The sequence below is a fragment of the Sceloporus occidentalis genome, unplaced genomic scaffold (genome assembly GCF_023333645.1).
Source record: "Sceloporus occidentalis isolate IW3139 unplaced genomic scaffold, rSceOcc1.0.p SCAF_354, whole genome shotgun sequence".
Lineage (NCBI taxonomy): Eukaryota > Metazoa > Chordata > Lepidosauria > Squamata > Phrynosomatidae > Sceloporus > Sceloporus occidentalis.
In genome coordinates this window covers 58056-80423 of record NW_028317334.1, presented here as the reverse complement: position 1 = coordinate 80423, position 22368 = coordinate 58056, and the positions used below count along the sequence as shown (strand labels likewise).

At 44.8% G+C, this 22368-nt stretch overlaps 1 protein-coding gene across 1 annotated transcript in view; it reads right to left on the bottom strand.

Moving 5' to 3' along the window:
- The window catches only part of LOC149273990 (uncharacterized), a 40737-nt gene that overhangs the window by 1036 nt on the left and 17333 nt on the right, over positions 1-22368 (bottom strand). Inside the window, exons 4-5 of the mRNA XM_089505944.1 lie at positions 18388-19116; positions 1132-1429 (exon numbers count right to left, since the gene is read on the bottom strand). Coding sequence (XP_089362070.1) covers positions 1132-1429; positions 18388-19116 — 1027 coding nt within the window. The remainder of the gene's footprint in view (positions 1-1131; positions 1430-18387; positions 19117-22368) is intronic.

The following is a 22368-nucleotide window of genomic DNA, read 5'->3' as shown; positions in this document are numbered from 1 at the left end:
TGTATATAGTGTTGTACACGCTGGAACTTCTTATATGAATAAAAGCCTCATCTGAGAGAAGATTACAGTGTCTCTTTGCTCATTGAGAAAGCGACAGGTGTTTCTTCAGCTCACAATCTACTGACTACAGTCAAGGTGGAGTATCTGGCGTCATATGTTAACGTGTTGCCTCACGTGCTGCGCAACATAGCAACGTCAAAAGTGTTTTAACATGGAGTATGTGTTGTGTAGGAGAGTTGCAGTGAAGCTATGCTAGGTCCATGGGGCTTTGTTTGGTGAAGAGGGAGGAAAGAGATACCCACCTCTGCATTGGCCCAAAGGAGGCATATGTCACCTGAGTATCTCACTAGCAGCATGCTGTTCTCTGTGTCTTTGAGTGATGCAGGGTTTCTTGACAAACCAAGCCTAACCCTAGTCTCTTTTCTCAGGAACTTCATCTCGGTCTCCTTGTACACAGCTTTGGGACATATTTTGCTGGAAGAGACCCAAGTGCAGTGCCACCAAGATCACCCCTCCCCTGCCCAACTAATGGCCAACACAGAGGCCAAGCAGAGGAAGTTGGGCTCCAAGAGAAAGAGGCTGTTGAAGTACAACAACTCTTTGGTGAGTTGCCATCCTGACTATTAGTTTCATTTGTGTCATTGTTGGGCCAGTTCATGAAAGTGAGTGGAGAACATATTGTTCCAATTTGGCAAAGAAAGTGCTGGTTAATCCTCTGTCATCCCACTTTTTCAGGGGCTTTAAAAAATGTCCCGGTTTCTCTCTCCTCCTCCCACTTTCCCCCTTCTCCTCAGCTCTCTTGAGTTGCTGCAAAATGACTTCCAAGGTGTTTGCACCCCATCAACTCAAAAGGGGGGAGAGGAGATAAGTTGCCAGGGTCTTCCCTTGCCAGGAGGCTGAGGCAAAAGCAAATTGCTGTGCCCTTCCTAGCTTGTGTGATCTTCCTCATAAACAACTTTGGCCATCTTCACCGCCTTCGGGTGTTGCTTGTGCACATGTGCCTTGCTTTTCCTGTCTGTGAAATGTTGGGGATATGGGAGACCATCTCTGGATCTAAATTGGGGGTGGGCCCAGTGGCCCTCAAGTCCAGAGTGCTCCCCAGAACTGTTTTTTAAAAAGGAAGCCACCCACCTCGGCGGGCCGGCCCGGTTGCCGCTGAGGGACGTCCCCGCAGCGGGAAAGGGTCCTTCCCAGCGAGCGGCTCCCAGCAGACTTGGCGCGGGGGCCGCTCGAGCCGTGATTGGCTCCGGGGGGGGACCATAGGTGGGACTTCCACCCGCGCTGTTGGGACTACAGGTCCCAGCAGACATCGCAGGAGGAAGGGCTCGCCGATTGGGCGGCGTCATCGGATGGCGCCGCCCGTTGATTTGGGGAAGGGTCGGGAGGCGGGCGTTGCAGCCCTTTCCAGGCCTCCCATTGGTTCGTGGGCCTACAAAAGGCCCACGAGGCGGCAAGGCGGGCGCCATTGCCAAGGAGCTCACCCACCCACCCTCCCTATGTGGGTTGGGCTATTGTCACAACTTTGTGGGGCGGTTGCATAGGTCTTGGATCTGGTGGGCGTGGTTTCCAGGGCTGCGTAGCACTGGATCGGGAGTCCGTCCAGACACGGAGGTGCTGCAAGAGAGGCGGTGTTGCCATTGCGGGGGCATCATCAACACAGCGTCCCCGGTGGCAAGGGATAGTTATGTGTCGATGCACATCTGCGGATATGTGATCAATCACTTGGGCGACCGTTGGTACAGGAGCGTAAAAGAAATCCCTTGCCATCCCGAAGCTTGGCCATGACCAAGCACTGGGGTTCATCCACTCAGCACTGGGCTGATGAATGACAGATCCAGACCTCATGCATTGGAGCCAACCCTACCTTATGGATTGGGGATATACCTTTTGTTATGCTAATAAAGTTGTGGCCTTTCCTCCAAATATGTGCTGTTCTCTTTTGTCCGTGGCGGCGTCCCTCTTAGGCAAATGACATTTCCTCTGAAATTTGGCAAGAAATGGCTAATTGCACCATAATTCTTTTGTAGCTAAATGTACTATATATGTGTTGGAAATGCCAGTATCCAAATCCATCCTCAGTATCCCAGCCATGGTCTAAATTATATTTTTTGTTATATTTTATATTATATTTAAAAGATTCAAGACAAACTGGATCTCAAAGGCAGTAGCTTTTTTGCATATGTATGATGGGTATGATGGGCACAAATGGGACAAAGTCTTTAAAGAACATCTATTGAGGAAACCTTTCATTAATAACTGGCTAACTGTGAAAAAATGTTTTACATTGGACTTCCACTTTGGGTTTCCCCATAGGAGGCTTTTTTAGGCCAATGGGGAAAAGATCAGAGACATATTAACTCATAATAATGAAGGAAATGTTATATTAAGGTTAAAGGAAGAAATCATATCTAAAATAGGCCATATGAACTGGTTGAATTATATTCAACTTGAAAAAGGAATCATAGAATCATAGAATTGTAGAGTTGGAAGAGACCACAAGGGCCATCAAGTCCAACCCCTGCCATGCAGGAATTCACAATCAAAGCATGCCCAACAGTATGCAAAGGAATCTTATAGCACCTTGAAACCAACTAAATGGAAGAGATTTTCAACATGAACCTTCATGGCCTTGTTCTCAATTCATCATGTGCATGATAGAGCTTGTCACAATAGGTCTACCAAGCCAGATTTACACAGGATAAGAGTTTATTTGGTTTTGAGAAAAAATATAATGAATATTAATGAAAGAAGATGAAAAAGATATATTATGTAAAATATATAACATCTTACTGAAAAGATCCCTTGAAGAAGTGGAAATTAAAGGTTCGATGATAAAATGGGCACAAGAGTTGGGATACAATTTAGACTTGGAAAAATGGGGAAAAGCTAGATTAAAAACAAAAAAAATTACTGTAGCACAAAAAATAAAAGAAAATTATTTTAAAGTTGTAAATAGATGGTATCAAACACCATTCTCAGTAGAAAAAAATATAAAGTAAAGGATAACCGGTGTTGGAGATGCCAAAAAGAAATGGGTACATATTTACATATGTGGTGGCAAAGCACTTATATAAAGTCTTTTTGGGTGAAGATTCATTTGGAAATAAAGTTAATATTAAAAATTGATTTTGAGTTTGGACCAGAAATATATCTGTTAAACAAGACCTCATTACTAGACCCAGAGGAAGAAAGGAAATATTGGAAAATATTATTATACTTAATATCGGCTGCCAGAAGGATAATAACAAAGAACTGGAAATTACCTATCACCCCACAAACAGAGACTTGCCAAAATGAAATCCGGGAATTGAAAGATCTAGACAGATTAACAGCATTAATAAACAAGAAGGATATGATTAAATGGGAAAAGGATTGGGAAGCTGTCAGACTTTATTTAACGGCTGCTCAATACCTCAAGGAGAGGTAAAAGAAACAAAACCTTTTTACAGTTTCTTGTGGAGAGTTATCAGGTATAAGCCTAATATATAACAGATTTGTAGCTTGTTGATATATGTTTTTATTTATCTTGTTGTAAAAATGCAAGCTTTGTAAAAAGAAAGATATATTACCACAATAAAAAAGGGAGGAAAAGACAGTAGCTTTTTGCTTGCTAACAGAATTTAAAGTTTATTTCCTGGACTGAATTCTGAGGTGATGAAATAATATTTGGATGCACCATGTGCTTCCCTCCCCTTTTCTTAGTCACTCTCTGGATGAGGACTATTTTCTCTTTCAGGTGACCTTTGCAGATGTGGCAGTATATTTCTCTGAGGATGAATGGAATCTGTTGACAAAGAAACAGAAACTTTTGTACAATTATGTAATGATGGACAATTACGAGAATGTGGCTTCTGTAGGTAAGGAACCTGAATCCATTGCTCTTTCTATAAAGACTGAGGGCCCTTTCATACTGTATTATCATGTCGCTATGGTTCCACTAGAATTATAGAATCGTAGAGTTGGAATAGACCACAAGGGACATCCAGTTCAACTCCCTTCTGCCATGCAAGAACACACATTCAAATCACCCCCAAGAGATGGCCATCCAGCCTCTGTTTAAAGACCTCCAAAGAAGAGGACTCCACCAAACTCTAAGGGAGTATATTCCACTGTCAAAGAGCTCTTACTGTCACGAAGTTCCTCCTAATGTTTAGGTGGACCCTCTTTCCCTGTAACTTGCATCCATCGTGCTGTCTCCTTATCTCTGTAGCTGAAAAAAAGCAAGCCTGCTCCTTGCACAAGATGACACCCTTTCAACTATTTAAACATGGATATCATATCCACTCTTTATCTTCTTTTCTCCAGGCTAAACATAACCAGCTCTCTAAGCTGCTCCTCATAGAGCTTGATGGCTTTCATACCCTTCACCACTTTGGTTGGCCTCCTTTGGACATGCTCCAATTTGTCAAAATCCTTTTTGAATTGTGGGGCCCAGAACTGGACACAGGATTATTCCAAGTGAGGCCTGACCAAAACAGAATAGAGTGGCACTATTACTTCCCTTGATCTAGAAACTATTCTTGTATTGATGCAGCCTCGAATCACATTGGCCTTTTTAGCTGCCGCATCACACTGTTGGCCCATGTTCAACTTGCGGTCTACTAGGAGTCCTAGATCCCTTTCAAGCCTAGTTTAATTGTGATAGCAACATCCTGTAGAATATTTGAATCTGTACTTCAGTGAGGCACTATTGCTCTCTAGTGTCTAAGGATCCTAAACTGCCAATTCTATGATTTTGTGGAAAGAAGCCATGGAGATTAATGCTTTTTACACCCAAATGCTACTCAGCACATCCCTGAGCAAGTTTCCTAACATTTTTGGCCCTTCCTCTATCCTTTTAAGGCTCTGGAGAGTTTTCATGGGGGAAAGCCCTCCCTTGGGCCTGCAATGGCTCAGAGAGGGCCCAACAGTGGCAAAATGGCCTCCTCTGCCCTAAACAGATGCTGTTGGATGTTGGGGGCAAAATATTATTTCATCCCCCCCAGGCAATACGGTTGCCCCTGAGATCTCCTCCAAACCTCACCAGTAGTCCATGCCTGTCTTATAGATGTTTTAAGGCTGCTCCCTGGCACTTGACCCTCACCAAAATTTGAGTCCAGGTCCCAGCCCCCTTACTCTGACTTTGCCAATGAGTTATTGGAATCTGACTCCAACTTAATTTAATATCAAATAGGGAGGAATAAACATAGGGCTAAATCTTGAGCTGACACTTTCCTCTCTTAACTCTGATATTCAGTATTATCTATCATTGTCCTTCTTTACAGAAGAACTTGTCAGTCATGGGAGAGTCCACACATCAGAGAAGCCATACAAATGCCAGCATTGTGGAAAATGCTTTTCTTGGAGGTCAGGCCTATTCAGTCACCAGAGAGGCTACACAGGAGAGGAGCCACACACATCCAAGCAGTGAACGAACATTATTTTTGTAAAGAAGGAATACAAAAATACTGTTTCAATCTGGCAGTGATAAGAAAAGGCCCTCATGATTTTATTTGTACATTTTTTTCTGTCCATATGTCTGTTTATGTTTTAATGTTATGTTTTGTTAAGTTTAGGTTTTAATTGCTGCTAGTATAGATAATTGTTTTGGGTTATAAATTTGGCTGGGGATTATGAGTCATGGTATAGGTTAGTTAGATGGGGGGCTGGGATTTGTTGCAACTGGCAAGTATAGCAATGATAGCATTCTGAATATGGAATGTTGGCTGGTAGTAGTAACAGAAAGGGAGCTTGCTTCTTCAAATGTCTGGGGCAGGGAGAGATTGTGCATGTGAGAAGGATGGCAAAGTGGGGCTGGTTAATAGTGAGGGATAGATGGTGGGAATTGTAGGTGGGGGCTGGGTTTGGTAGAAGGTGGAGTTTTAGGTTTTGGGGTTTCAATATATTCTGGGCAGTTCTGGCTTAAATATATTTCTGATATGTTTTTTCAATAAAGGTCTTTGCTGTTTCAACACACTGGATTCTTTGATGCACAGAATTTGTGAATATGCACAAAACTGACACTTTCTTCTCTCCTCAATCCTCAGCTCCATTCCCAGCTGTAAGAACAGCAGAGACAAACACACTTCTATCTATCTATCTATCTATCTATCTATCTATCTATCTATCTACAGTATACACAGAGCTACTATTTCCAAAGCAGAGCCTTCCTTTCCTGCCTTTCCTGGGCTCCATTGCGGCCTCTTCAAAAATTTCCTCAAAAGAAGGAAGGAAGGAAGAAGGAAGGAAGGGGAGGCTGCTGAACCCTCGTACACTCCTCCTTCCCTCAAAGGCCACCAGTGGAATAAACAGCAGCAGCAGTAAGGCCCTGGTCCCTGCACATGATCAGAAGGGGCCTTTGGATGTATGTGTGCATGCGCAGTCTCAGACTCAGACCTGAAGCCATTGCTGCCCTCACAGTCTGTTCTGAGGGATGGAAATGGGGGACAACCCTCGTTCGTTTAGAGGAATGGCTTGAGGATCTTCGGGGGGGGGGGTTGGGGGTTATAAGAAGGAAGGAAGCCCCTCTTCCCTCAAAGAAAGGTACGGGGCTGCCAGGCCTCCTCTCCCTCTTCCCTTCCTTGCCTCCTCCTCGGAGGATTCCTTGGGGCCCAGGTACTTGGGGGTTATTATGAGAAAAGAGGGCGGGGGTCCCTTAGAGAGAGACATGGCCATGGAAGGGATCATGATCCAAATATAAAAAGGTATTCGAGGAGCCCCCTCCCTCCTGGAAAGTGGAGCAGAGGAAAGACCCTGGAATAATGTGTCCAGTTCTGGGCACCATAATTTAAAAAGGATGTGGAGAAAGTGGAATGTGTCCAAAGGAGTGTGACTAAAATGGTGAAAGGTCTGGAAACCATGCCCTATGAAGAACACCTTAGCGAACTGGGGGTGTTTAGCCTGGAGAAGAGACGGTTAAGAGGTGATATGATAGCCCTTTTTAAATACTTGAAGGGATGTAATATTGAGGAGGGAGGAAGCTTGTTTTCTAATGCTTCAGAGACTTGGACCCGGAACAATGGATGCAAGCTCCAGGAAAAGAGATTTCACCTCAACATTAAGAAGAAGGAACTGACAGTAAGAGCTATTTGACACTGGAACACACTCCTTCCTCAGAGTGCAGCTGAGTCTCCTTCCTCAGAGGTCTTTAAACAGAGGCTGGATGGCCATCTGTCGGGGATGCTTTGATTGAGATTTCATGCATGGCATAGTAGGGTTGGACTGGATGGCCCTTGGGGTCTCTTCCAACTCTATGATTCTATGAGTACATACAGCATAGCCCCCAGGATTCCAAAGCATGGAGCCATCAATCTGCATTAATCCTAAAGTGTAGGTGCAGCTTTATTATCTGTCTTTTATTGCTCTTTGTCCATATGAGCAAGAACGGGAAATGGCATCTGCCTGCATTGAGATCCTTCACTATCATCTTAACTGAGAAGCTCTACAGACCAACCCAAAGGGACGGCCTGCAGTCGCCCCTTTTTGTGATGGATCAGGACTGCAGCAGGCTCACCCCGTGGCCCTGATCTGGCCTTTCGAGGGTGAGAAAAGGAGCTGCAAAAAGCAGCTCCTTTTTGCACCCTCAAAAGGGCCACCATAGCCGCATTGCCACAGCTATTCAGCACTTGTTTGGGGCTGCGTGATGTGGAGCAGCACATGGCATCCGGGCATCCTGGGAGGCAGAGTTGGGCATGCAACTTGAGGACACTATGCCCTGACACTGCCCCTATGCCAGCCTTAATGGCCGGTGTGTACAGGGCCTGAGTAACATCAGAGGCAGCATGTAGGCCTGTGGCTCCATCGCAGAGTGGTTTGAGCACTGGTTTATGACTCTGGAGACCAGGGTTCGAATCGTAGCCCAACCATGAAAGCCACTGAGTGACCGTAGTCAGGCTACACTCTCTCAGCCTCAGAGGATGATCAAGGCAAAGCCCCTCTGAAGAAATGTGACAAGAAACCTCCTGATAGGGTTGCCATAAGTCAGAAATGACTTGAAGGCACACAACAACTGTTATTTATTCATTTATTGTAACCTAAAACATAACATAAACATGACATGACAGACAAAATGACATAAAATATATAATAAGAATTCCTTTCATTCTTTCTCTCCTTCCTGAGATATCTATGCTTGGTGTTTATACATATTTTTGGTAATGTTCCTTCCTTATATACACATGATAATAGATAATAATAAAGGCTGCACCTACAATGTAGAATCAATGCTGTTACTTATATACAAGTGATTTTTGGATCTATCTTAAATATATGGATCATCCCAAGTTCTGAATAACTATACAACAGCTTCTCTTACTTAATCCTGAAAACCAACAGTTGACATTTCTCCCAACATGTTACTTAAATATTTCATTACCAGTTCTCAAATACTGACAAGTTTCCCCAGGGTTTCGGGTTTCATGGCTTTTATATGGGGTAGATGTATTAGATAATGCGTTTTCACTTTTGTATGTTTTTAACCTTCATTTTAAACTGTTTTAATGGTCTTATTTTAAATTGGTTTTTTTAAAATTGTTTTAAAGGCGTTTTATCTTCAGGGCCGCCTTGGGAGAAAGACGGTGTATAAATAAATAAACAAATGCATGAGACATATCCATTTGTCTATTTCAGCCATTTCCAATAGTTTTAATGACCAATCTTGCACCAAAAGGATTGAACTCTCTTTCCATTTCGATGCTATTAAGATTCTGGCTACCAATGTCACATAACTCAATATTTTAGCATCTCTGCCGGACGAAGAAGCCAGTGAAGCTTTGAAAATTTGCACGATGCATTTTTTTCCCCATTTTGGGTGGCCAATAAAGGTATACATTTTGTATTGTGGACAAGTCTTGGTTTCCAAATCTTTGATCATCTTCACTCATCCTTCCCTGGAGACATTATTCCAGCTTGTCCACATCCTCTTGAATCGTGGTGCCCAGAACTGGACACGGGATTCCAGGGGAGGCTTGACCAGAGCAGAATACAGTGGCACTATTACTTACTATGATCTAGAGTCCTGCTGATTCATATTGGAATCATACTAGCTCTTCTGGCTGCTGCTCCACACTGTTGACACGTTTAGCTTGGTGTCTACTAAGACCCCAAGATCCGTTTCACAAGTGCTCTTTTCAAGCAAGGTGTCACCCATCCTAAGCTGAGCCTGTCATACTTTGGACATGCCACGAGAAGACCTGAATCACTAGAAAAAGACAATAAAGATTGGCAAGGTAGACCACGGGAGCCAGGGTGCAGTAGTGGACTCCTCCTGCCCTTCCCCTGGCCTCCAGTTGTGGACGATGGATCTGGAGACCAGGGTTCAAATCCCCGCTCGGCCATGTAAACCCACTGGGTGATCTTGGGCAAGTCATATGCTCTCAGCCTCAAGGGAAAGCCATGGCAAACCTCCTCTGAACAAATCTTACAAGAAAACCCCATGATAGGCTCAACTTGGGGTCACCATGACATCCTGCATTTTGCATTGCCTTGGCCTCCTTTGCGGTGATGGCGAACATTTCTAGGTCCGAGTGCCGGGGGCGGGGCTTCTGCCCTCTGTGGGTGGGACTTCTGCCATCCATGGGCAGGGCTTCCACTATCGGAGGCGGGGCTTCCAGGGCAGGAAGAGACAGCTAGAAGCCGGGGGAAATTAGGCGGTGATGGGCACATGGTGTTGCTCCTGCTCCTCCTGCCCTTCCCCTGGCCTCCAGCTGTCTCTCAGCTGGGGGAGAGTAGGGGCCCGTGGTGGGGAGGAGCAATGGGCCTCTGATGCCCTCCACGAGGCTTTGCCAGTCCTGAGGTGTACTTCCAGGGACCATTGGATTAGATTCACATTTCTGTATGTCTTTCGCTTCAAATGGTTTTAAAAGGCTGCTGGCTCTTCTCTTTTAATTTGCCATATTTTAAAATACAGATTAAGCCCACTTAAATCACTCTTGTCTTAAATTGCATTGCCATCTTGTGGCACCTGTGAGACTAACTGAGCAAAAGAAGCTGAAGCATAAACTTTTGTAGACTTGGTCTCCGTCCTCAGATGCATGGAGTCAACAGGTGCCCAGGAAAGACCTTAGATCCTTCCTGAGCACCCTCTCACTCCTTGCATCTGCCGAAGGAAATCAAGTCTACAAAAGCTAATGCTAAAACTTCTTTCGAAGGCAAAAGACCTGGTCCAGCTCCTCTTGGCTTCTCCACTGGGTTTTTGGCACAACTGGCCTCACTTTTATCTTTCACACTGTCCTTTTTCTCCTCCATTTCTAGACTAAATTCAGCAGGTAGTCAACTCGGGCTTGGAGCTTCTTCTTCTGTGGCCTTTTGTATCTCTCAACTAACATGACCTTTGGATGGGAAAATAAAGAACAAAAAGAAAAGAAAATCTCACCTATTCTTTAATAAAAATTCCCTGCCGGAGCAGGAGAAGCAAGAGTTGGAAGGTGAGATTCTGAACCTGATGTGAACATTGTTTTCCTGGGAGCAGGTTGTAGGTGACACATCTGGTTCACATGGTCATCATGGTATTACTGGTTGCTCTTTTGTAATTGGAAAACAACAATGCATGCTCTTTGGTTGCAGTTTTTCTCCTTCTCATTCTGTATTAATAAACATAACACTGAGAAATAACAGACACGTAAAGGTAATGATGCAATAATCAAACAAATGAGTTTCGACAACAATTTCCAAATCATGTCAGATAGGAAAACCCAGCGAGACAAATCATTTGGACCTGTGTACCTTTCTACAAATAGATGCAGGAGGTTTAAAGGGAGATGTGTCTATTTTTGTTTACATATGCAATGCAGATATCCCAAATCTCAAACAAAAATGTTGTATAGTGAAATATTCTCTTGTATCTGGGAAATGTCTAATTAACAATTTGTAAGCCACTCTGATAGCCTTGGTTGAAGAGCGGGGCATAAGTAAACTATTATTATTATTATTAGTTGTGTGTTTATTTTGGTAAGGAATTCACTTTATATACTTCCCCCCCCAGTAGTGATAGGCATTGATTTGCACCTTTTAATATATCTAAATGATAAGCTCTGACCTGCACCTTGATATCAAAAGTGCATCTTGACCTGAGTAGCTGTATGGCCCTAGCATGGGATCCAAATAACAGGTTCCCACTGAAACAAGGGGAAGCCATGGGTTTTGATATGTAAACGAATTTCCTTTCCCAGCTCTGAAGATGGGTGAGATCATGCCAGGAGCTGCTTAGCTGCTATCAGGCAGATGCCTTAAGGAAGTGTTTCTCTCTTGTGATTGAGGGGGAGCCATTTGAATCAAAGGAATGGCATTTGCATAGCCATTTGGGTCCCTACTCTAGCAGAAACATTTGGTGAGATCAAAACATGGACCTAAGATGTGAAATACACTTCAAACAGTTTCAGACTGATTGCCCTTTGTCTAGAGACCCTGTTAAACCCTTAAAAGGTCTCCTAAATTTAGAGATGTGCTGCTGCCATCCACTCTCAGCTGCCTCCCTCACCCAGGTCAGTCACCGCCTGTCTCTGGTCATTTTGCAGCCAACATCTATGTCAGACTAAAATCAGAGTCGCTCTGACCTGGTCTGCTAAGCCTTAAATATTAAGCAGACTTACAAACCCTCACACAAATTGGACTTCCCAAGATAGAACCTCTACATCAGGTGAGTATTACCATGAGAAAAGCCTATTATCTATCCCACATCTACCAAGTTATTTCCTGAGCCTTGTATGAATGCATGTGCGTATGCGCCTGTGAGTGTTTGAACTCCTGTTTCCAATAAAAGAGACATTGATTGTACTTGGAGCCTCTGCCTCATTTCTGGATTTCTAGTTCCTGGTATCCAGATCGAAGGGCCGATCCCTGAGGTGTAGTAAAGGCCTCCTCTTGTGACCCTGAGCTAATTAAATTCCCCATTGATAATATGGTCACTGTTCACTGTTACAGTAGAAAGGTGGTATGTAAATAAACCTGACTTGCCTCATAAAATTCATTGAATGGCTCTCACTAAAGACAAAGGTCTGTGTCCCTTTATGTCTAAGCCCCTTAGTGGCTTCCATCTTAGTGGGACAATGAATCCATGTTGGTTTTAATCTTGACTGTCCAAGGCATTGAATTTATTGGGGGGAAGAGAGTTGAGCAAAAAGTTTGGGGTGGATTTAATGCCCTGACCTCTGTTACTTTAAGGATAAATTCTCAGTGGGAAGGAATAATTAACTCTTTTTCCAAGACAGCCAGATGTGAACATGCTGCCCAACTCTAAAACACCATGGAAAGCGCATAGGCTTCTTCTGTACCTTGTCAGTTAGTTCCAGATCTTCATCTGATTCTATGAGATCCATGTTTCTGTAGCCATGCCAGTAAGATCCCAGCGGCAAATGTGAGTCATCCTCCAATCCGCATTCAACATCCAAATGGGCTGCTTTGACTCCGTAGGACAGAGAAAACCTGTCCATTTGAACAAAGAGTAGAAAGATGAGCTGGTGCCCCTTTTCCATATTGCGTCTTTTCTCCTAAGGCCAAGAACCTCTTGCATAAAAGTGTCCCAGACTCACTTGGCTCCCTTCCTCTGGGTCAGAAAGAATTGTCTGGTTCATGATCGCCGTCTCTTCTTCATTTCGCATGATGCCTTTGTCATTCATCTTAAGGCCAAACAATTTTGTGGAGGGACCTTTCTTCTTTCCAAGTCCTTTGTCTGGAGAAGATTTTTTTAAAGTATAAGAACAGTCTAACAAATAAATACAATTTTACCTGAAGAAATTAAATGAAACTCAGAAGAAGCATCATAGGATCCATCAAGCAGAACTCTCTTCATCATGTGAACGTTTAACAGGTTTGCTAGTGGTCAAGTTGAAGGCAGTTCTTCATTTGTCTGTGTTCAAAGGAGGTTTCCCATAGGCCACCTCCACCATAAAACTGTGGATGAAAAAGCCCAGCAGCCTCTATGCCTAGAAAAGAAATTGAGGGCACCTTCCTGGTAGGATTTTTCTTGAACTGCCTCCCAAATAATATGTCTTCTGTGAAAGATTACAAGCCTTGTGTTTTTTAAGGAGCAAAGCTGTGTCTAAGCATTGCCATGGAAGAGGTCCATACATTTCTAAATGGGGTTGAGAAAGTGGAAGGAGACACAGTGTTCTCCTTCTCTCTTCTTGCTTGATCTTGGGGTCATTTAGTGAAGATGGGAAATTCAGGACAGACAACAGCAAAACGAAAACCACATTTCACACAGTTCATGTAAACTTTGACAGACTGTGACTTCCATATTATTGGGGCATTGAATTTCAACAACAATTATGATAATTAGCTTCTTATTCCCCAAACCACAGAGTTTTCTGAAATCTGAAAGACTGTGTTTATCACACGGAGGTTTTTGCAGCTCTTTGCAGCTCAGATCCGAAGCCACTGCAGGCCAAACGATGCGAATCCACGCGAAAATGTGAGTGTCATCACACAGGATTCCTTTCTATGGGGGCTCCTTCCGTGGGGCTTCCGCAGTGGTTCCAAAGTGACCCCTCATTTTGGTGAAGTAGGTAACAAGCGAATGCTCAGAAATTGCTTCCAAGCTCACTCCGATTCCACTCCGAATTGGTCTGGTGTGGAATGCAGCTTTGCTTCTTCTCTGTTTCACCACTGCAAAACCCCCGGTTGCAAATTTCCCATGATGCAGTGCTGCAATTCCCCCCACTTCCTTCCGGTGGTCCTTTCGCTTTCAGGGCAACCAAGGGGGGGGGGGAATAGGCAGTCAATGGGAGTGGAGGAAGGTCCAGGTAAAGGGAAGGAGGCCACGCCCCCTCAGGAATGGGGAGCCAATGGGAAAATCACATTAGTCCCCATAGACTTCGGTTTTATCAATAAAGAACATTCCTAATACAAGGCCGCCCTCTTGTGGATACTCAGGGCACTGCAGCCTCCTTGGGTTTCTCACCAACTTCTATCCTGGAGCGCCATCTGGTGGCCACTCTGGGCAATTCACTAATAGCAGTTAACCAAATTAAACGGTATATAAAACAAAAACATGAAACAAGCTAGACAAGGTAACTGTTACATGGAATTGTAATTGGTTGACCAGCCGAACCGAAAGGGTGCTCAACAATGACTCCTTTTCATCCTGGATAGAAGTGACCAGTGCTGTGTCCAGTGGGGTCCTTTCCTGGGCCCAGTGCTATTCAACATCTTTATCAATTATTTGGATGACAGAATTGGGGGCATACTTATCAAATTTGCAGATGACACCAAATTAGGAGGAGTAGCTAATACCCCAAAGGACAGGATCAAAATTCAAAAGGACCTGAATAGACTAGAAAGCTGGGTCAAAGCTAACAAAATGAAAATTAACATGGAGAAATGTAAGGTACTGCATTAAGGGCAGAAAAATGAAATGCACAGATATAGGATTATGGGGGACACCTTGATGAATGAAACTATGTGTGAAAGGGATCTAGGACTCCAAGTAGACCACAAGTTGAACATGAGTCAACAGTGCGATGTGGCAGCTAAGAAGGCCAATGCGATTTTAGGCTGCATCAATAGAAGTATAGAGCCTAGATCAAGGGAAGTAATAGTACTACTCTGTTCTGCTCTGGTCAGGCCCCACATGGAATACTGTGTCCAGTTCTGGGCCCCACAATTCAAAAGGATGTTGAGAAACTGGAGGACACCCAAAGGAGGGCAACTAAAATGGTGAAGGATTTGGAAATCACAATGGGACATCCTCAGTGCTTCAGGCAATGAGCATCAGCTGCCCTCGGTTCGCCTCTGACATCTTCCTCCTCCATATCTTTAATTGTGACACCATCCACTTCATAAGGTCCTTTAATTCCTTTATGTCTTCCTCCATTCGATAAACGTCTACCTGGGGTTCTTCTGTGCTGGGGCGGCTATCAAGCGACTCCCCCACTGCCAGGTCCCAGGCTGTCACTCTGACCCCCGACGGCCTTCCTTTCCCCAGTCTGGGGCCGGAAACCCAAATCCTCCAGTGGTGGCCTGGATGGTGTGAGCTTCATAAGGTTTCCCAGTCTTGGGCTTGGCCCTAGTTCCTCTGAAGAAGGCACCTGCTCCTCCACCACCGGGATCTCCAGAACCACCGGGTTCTGCAAGAACTCTTCTTGTTCCTGGGTCTCCATTGGAGTTAAAATTGTCAGACTTTGCAAACGGTGAGATCTGGAGTCAGTCCTGTGCTCAGAAAATAAAACTCATTTGAAACAAAAGAAGCTTTATTGATGAATCCAGGCAGAAACACCCATTAACACCTTTTTGCAAAGTCTGAAGTCCGAAGGAACTTGCTCAACCTTCTTTAATCGAGCCCCCAATTCCCAACCTAAAGCAACACAAGCGGAGGTTGCATAGATACCAAGGTTGTGTATACTTCCCTTCCCTTCTCCCAGACAGCCTCACCTTGAAGAGCGGTCTTCCCAAGCCAGCTTCACTCCTCCTTGATAACCATCTCCAGCTGCAACCCCAGCCCCTCTCCAAACGCCCTGCTTAATCTAAAAGCCACTCCATCTGTCATTCTATCATTTTCCATTACGGGCTTTCTATAACCCATCACTCTACACTGCCTACTATGGACTGCAACTATAACTCCTACTTTAATAACCAAACCCTAATATTTTTACCCTTTATGACAGAACTCTGACACACAATGGGCCAGTCTCAATCCTTCAGGGACACACCACCAGTTTGAAGTGACAATTCTCCCGTCTCAATCCTTCAGGCAAGGAGCATAAGCCTGAGGTTGCAATGGGTCAGTCTAAATCTTTCAGGTAAAGAGCACCACCCTGAAGTCACAATAGTACTCTCTCAATGCTTCAGCCAAGGAAACTCAGGCTGAGATCACAATGGGCCAGTCTCAGTGTTTCAGGCAAGCAGCATCAGCCTCAGGTTGCAATGGTCACATCTCAAACCTTCAGATAAGCAGTATTAGCCTAAATTCACAATGATCCCATCTCATTGCTGCAGGCAAGGAGCATCAGCCTGAGGTCGCAATGGGCCAGTCTCATTCAGGTAAGGAGCACCAGCCTGAGGTCACATTATGTCATGAATACCTTTATTTATGCATCTATTCATTTAGGGATTCATGTCATAAGGGTTATAGGTTTAGGTTTAGGTTAGAGTTAAGATAGATGGGATTTATGGTGGGTTAAAATAATATGTTTTAATATGTGCTTTAATAGAAGATACTAGAAAGAGGTAGGGAGATCATGGCTAAAGAATGTGCTTCTTTGCTAGGATTGGAATGTGTGGGAATCATCCTTCTAACAGAGGCTTGAGTTTAAAAGACTGGTCTCTGGAAAAGGAGGGGAAACATAGAGAGTTATGGATATTTTTATATTATATTATGTTGCTATGGGTTTAGGCATATTTTATTTTCATGTGGTATCATATTATGTGGAGATTGATAGGGTTTTATATTATAGATAGCTATACATATTGCTAAGCCATAATGTAAATTAAAACCGTTGTGTGGCTGAGTTCTGTGGTCCAAGGCCACAGGTGCAGTGGTTGAGAAAAGGCACATGAGAGCTTCATTGCTTTTAGGAAAGCTGCCAGAATCCCGGATGGGAGGACACTGCACCTAAAAGGGCGGGAGAACGCTGTGCGGGAAAGGGCTACCCGATTAATTAGCTTCATTGGTAAATGGAGTGAGGTGGATGCATATGGTTATAAAAGGGATATGTTTATACCTTCTTTAATTCCTGACAAAAAAGTCACTTCCATTACTTCTTCTTCAATAAAAGCTATTCCTTTTTCAAAGTACTGCCTTTTGTGTTGCAAGATGGGCTGCAATTAGGACCCTGACAGATATCTCTCTCCCCTTCCATTCACCCTTCTATCCCAAAAGGGCTGGAGAGCATACCAAACCAACCATGTGTAATGCCAGGTCAGTCAAAAATACAACGCAGATAGTCTAGGATCTCCTACTGGACGAAGAGGCTGACCTGGCTTGTTTCATGGAGACCTGGCTGCGTGATGATAGCTCAGCCACCTGGGATCAGGCCTTACCAGCCGGGTTCTCCCTCAGTGAGCAGGTAAGGGGACATCATTTTGGTCCATAAAGACAATCTTGCCTTGAGCAGGATACCTATCCATATGATCGACCACATCAAATGTATTTGCCTCAGCTTAAAGACTAGGCGAAGTCTAGGGATTCTGTTGGTTTAATGTCCACCCCGTTCCTTAACAGACTCCCTAGCGGAGCTGACACAACTGGTCTCTGAGATGCTGCTGGAGTCACCTAGGCTTTTGGTCCTGGGCGACCTCAACATCCCCCTCGAGGCCCCTCCTCAACATGTGCAGGATTTGCAAGGGCCTCTCTGCTGCTTCTGCTGCTTATTCCACTGGTGGCCTTTGCGGGAAAGGAAGGTATGCGCTGGGGATTCAGCAGTCTCCCCTTTCTTCCCTTCTTTCTTCCTTTGAGGAGACTCCAGGCGAGCCCAAGGTGCAGAGCTGGACTCAGGAGGAAAAGGCAGGAAAGGAAGGCTCTGCTTTGGAAATAAAGCTCTCTCTGTGTATCTTCTATGTTTGTGTTTGTGTGTGTTTGCCTCTGCTGTTCATATGGCTGGGAATGGAACAGAAAACTGAGGAGGGAATAAAGGGTCAGTTTAGCACAAATTCACAACTTCTGTGCATTTAAGAGTCCAGTGTGTTGAAATAGTAAAGAACTTTATTAAGAACACAGAGTCAAAAATTCAGTGGTTAAGCCAGAACTGCCCATTCCAAGCAAACAATACATTAAAACCCCAAACACCTAAAACTGCTCCCTCTTCCAAGCCTAGCTCCCCCCTCCAATTCCTACAGTCTATGCCCCACAGGTAACAAGCCCCCCTTTGCCATCCCTAGAAACTAGCCCTTTCTGTTAATAGCAGCCTCCGACTTTCTTCAGCCAACATCCCACACAATGCAAAAGCTATCATTCCCATAAATATTCTAGACAGCTGCAACAAATCCCAACCCCTCATCTAGCTAACCTATACCATGACCCACAATCCCCAGCCAAATAGACAACCCATAGCAACTATCGATACTATTAGCAAATAAAACCTAAACTTAACAAAATACAACTTTAAAACAAACAGACATATGGACAGAGAAACCTTACAAACAAAATCACAAGGGCCTTTTCTTAGCACCGTCGGATTGAAAATATTTTGTATTCCTTACTGACAAAAATAATGTTAGTTTACTGCTGAGATTTGTGTGGCTTCGCTCCTGTGTGGACTCTCTGATGTGTCACTAGGTTTGACTTCGAAGTAAAACATTTCTCACAATGCTGGCATTTGTATGGCTTCTCTCCTGTGTGGATTCTCTGATGTGTCACTAGGTTTGACTTCAAAGAAAAACATTTCCCACAACGCTGGCATTTGTATGGCTTCTCTCCTGTGTGGATTCTCTGATGTGTCACTAGGTTTGACTTCAAAGAAAAACATTTCCCACAACCCTGGCATTTGTATGGCTTCTCTCCTGTGTGGATTCTCTGATGTGTCACTAGGTTTGACTTCGAAGTAAAACATTTCTCACAATGCTGGCATTTGTATGGCTTCTCTCCTGTGTGGACTCTTTGATGTGTCACTAGGACTGACTTCTGAGAAAGACATTTCCCACAATGCTGGCATTTGTATGGCTTCTCTCCTGTGTGGACTCTTTGATGTGTCACTAGGACTGACTTCATATAAAAACATTTCCCACAACGCTGGCATTTGTATGGCTTCTCTCCTGTGTGGACTCTCTGATGTATCACTAGGTGTGACCTCCGAGGAAAACATTTACCACAACGCTGGCATTTGTATGGCTTCTCTCCTGTGTGGACTCTCTGATGTCTCACTAGGTCTGACTTCTGAGAAAAACATTTCCCACAACGCTGGCATTTGTATGGCTTCTCTCCTGTGTGGACTCTCTGATGTGTCACTAGGTGTGACCTCCGAGGAAAACATTTACCACAACGCTGGCATTTGTATGGCTTCTCTCCGGTGTGGACTCTCTGATGTTTCACTAGGTCTGACTTCTGAGAAAAACATTTCCCACAATGCTGGCATTTGTATGGCTTCTCTCCTGTATGGACCCTTCGATGCATGACAAGGATTGACTTGTAAGCAAAATGTCTCCCACAATGCTGGCATTTATGTGACTTCTTTCCTGTGTGGATTCTCTCATGACTCAAATATTTTTCTGTAAAGAAGCACAGTGACAGATAAGACTGAAAATCAGCGTTAAGGGAGGAGGGTGTTACCCATGATTTAGCCCTCATTAACCCCTCCTTATTAGAGATTAAATTAAGAGAGTTTCTGTTAGTAACCCAAGGATGACCGTACTACTTATGCCCCTAAATCCATGGAACAATTGTATCCTTATTTATAGGAGTTAACAAAGAAGAGATTGGAGGGGGACTTAAGGGAATCACTGGAAGCAGATAGTCAGAAAAAGGAATGTTGCAAAAATATTCTATTAAACATGTGGAGAAATAGTGTGATTGGCAAGTGGCATCATATCCTGTGAGACTGCCATAAAGTCCTGAGTCAGAGACCAAGGCATGATGGAAGCTAACTGCAGAGGTCCCTTCATGCTGTGTGGCACGAGGAGATGACTCACAACCAATACAGTATACAGCTCACATGTGGATTGGTGTGGATTAGAGTTGTGTGTACAAGGGATGGTGAAGTTGATGGAAGTCGGAGAGGAGAGCTTGCAAATATTGCAAAAAAGACTGCCTGAAGGAAGAGGCCCCTCCCTCCTCAACTGTCATCTCGGCCTCAGAGGGAGCCATCAGGCAGACCCAGCAACATCTTGGACTGCCTGAAGGAAGAGGCCCCTCCCTCCTAAACTGTCATCTCGGCCTCAGAGGGAGCCATCAGGCAGACCCAGCAACATCTTGGACTGCCTGAAGGAAGAGGCCCCTCCCTCCTCAACTGTCATCTCGGCCTCAGAGGGAGTCATCAGGCAGACCCAGCAACATCTTGGACTGCCTGAAGGAAGAGGCCCCTCCCTCTTCAACTGTCATCTTGGCCTCAGAGGGAGTCATCAGGCAGACCCAGCAACATCTTGGACTGCCTGAAGGAAGAGGCCCCTCCCTCCTCAACTGTCATCTCGGCCTCAGAGGGAGTCATCAGGCAGACCAGCAACATCAGGGACTGCCTGAAGGAAGAGGCCCCTCCCTCCTCAACTGTCATCTCGGCCTCAGAGGGAGCCATCAGGCAGACCAGCAACATCTTGGACTGCCTGAAGGAAGAGGCCCCTCCCTCCTCAACTGTCATCTAGGCCTCAGAGGGAGCCATCAGGCAGACCCAGCAACATCAGGGACTGCCTGAAGGAAGAGGCCCCTCCCTCCTCAACTGTCATCTCGGCCTCAGAGGGAGCCATCAGGCAGACCCAGCAACATCTTGGACTGCCTGAAGGAAGAGGCCCCTCCCTCCTCAACTGTCATCTCGGCCTCAGAGGGAGCCATCAGGCAGACCAGCAACATCTTGGACTGCCTGAAGGAAGAGGCCCCTCCCTCCTCAACTGTCATCTCGGCCTCAGAGGGAGCCATCAGGCAGACCCAGCAACATCTTGGACTGCCTGAAGGAAGAGGCCCCTCCCTCTTCAACTGTCATCTTGGCCTCAGAGGGAGTCATCAGGCAGACCCAGCAACATCTTGGACTGCCTGAAGGAAGAGGCCCCTCCCTCCTCAACTGTCATCTCGGCCTCAGAGGGAGAGATCAGGCAGACCAGCAACATCTTGGACTGCCTGAAGGAAGAGGCCCCTCCCTCCTCAACTGTCATCTCGGCCTCAGAGGGATCCATCAGGCAGACCCAGCAACATCTTGGACTGCCTGAAGGAAGAGGCCCCTCCCTCCTCAACTGTCATCTCGGCCTCAGAGGGAGCCATCAGGCAGACCCAGCAACATCTTGGACTGCCTGAAGGAAGAGGCCCCTCCCTCTTCAACTGTCATCTTGGCCTCAGAGGGAGTCATCAGGCAGACCCAGCAACATCTTGGACTGCCTGAAGGAAGAGGCCCCTCCCTCCTCAACTGTCATCTCGGCCTCAGAGGGAGAGATCAGGCAGACCAGCAACATCTTGGACTGCCTGAAGGATGAGACTTCTCCCTCCTTTAACTGTGTTTTTTATTGTATTATGATTTTACTGTACACCGCTATGATCATCGCGGAATAGCGGTATATAAATAAAACATATTATTATTATTATTATTATTAGGAGCAGGTAACTGTTAAAGTTGCCAGATATTGTGCATCTGTGATTATTTGTAGCAGATTTTTTTTGGAACAGATGTAGAAACACCCATGAAATATCTTGAAATAATTATGACCCAGAGTCAGGTTATTACATTTTTATACAACTTCCATTTTGGAATTAATAGGATTGTATACGGTGTTTTCTGCACTATATCCATTTGACTGTTCTGTTTTATATGAATCATTTTAGAAGTTTGAAGTTAATGAGTGGGTTGCCACTATAAACACTATAAACACGCCATGTGCAGCTTGTATTCTGCTTGAAATGTTATATAACTCAGCTTGGGAGATACTTGATTAGGATACAACTTTCTAAGCAACCGTGCCAAAGTTACTATTTTAAGTCTATATTTCTCAAAGTTATTTGGGACAATTTTTACCTGCCAGGTTTAGGATTTCATTTTATGGATTGATGTTTACCCTTATTGCTACAATGCAAATTACTTCTTGTGATGCTTTGTGTGTTTTTCAAGCTAGGCGATCCTGGCTTTGCTCCTGCCTTCCCCTCCTGGATCCCAGAGGCCTGATCCCCTTCCTTTTCTCCTTTCACTCTCCAACCTTCCCTATTGCCCATCTGCACTGCTTTACCATTTCATCTTCAGCATCTCTTCCCTGCCTTTCTGTTTTTCACATTGCCTCCATCTCTCTATGACAGACACACACCCACAGAGTGTGATGCACAAAAGGGACACTTTGAGGCTCATTTCTTGAGAAAGGCAAGACAATCATTATACAACTAATGCATTAGGAAAGGCAGAACAAGGAGTCTGGGACCTGGTTTCTGATATTAGTGAGGGTCAAGTGTGAGGGATGAGCCTTAAAACAACCTTAAGGCATCTCTAAGACAGGGATGAACTACTGTTGGGAAGTGGGGTGGTCACATTGGACCCCAGGGGATCTCAGGGGAAACCCCAAATTGTGTTGCCTAAAAATATGGTTTAATGTTTTGCCCCTCAATATCCCACAGCATCCCTTTGTGGAAGTGGAGGCCATTTTGCCACTGTTGGGCCCTCTCTGATCCATTGCAGGGCCAAGGGAGGCCTTTTTCCCATGAAGCCTCTCCAGAGCCCCAAAAGGCTGGAAGAGGGGCCACAAAAGCCAGGAAACTTGCTCAGGAATGGGCTGAGGACCATTTAGGGGCAAAAAGCATTAATCTCCATGGCTCCTTCCCACAAAATTCCAGAATTGGCA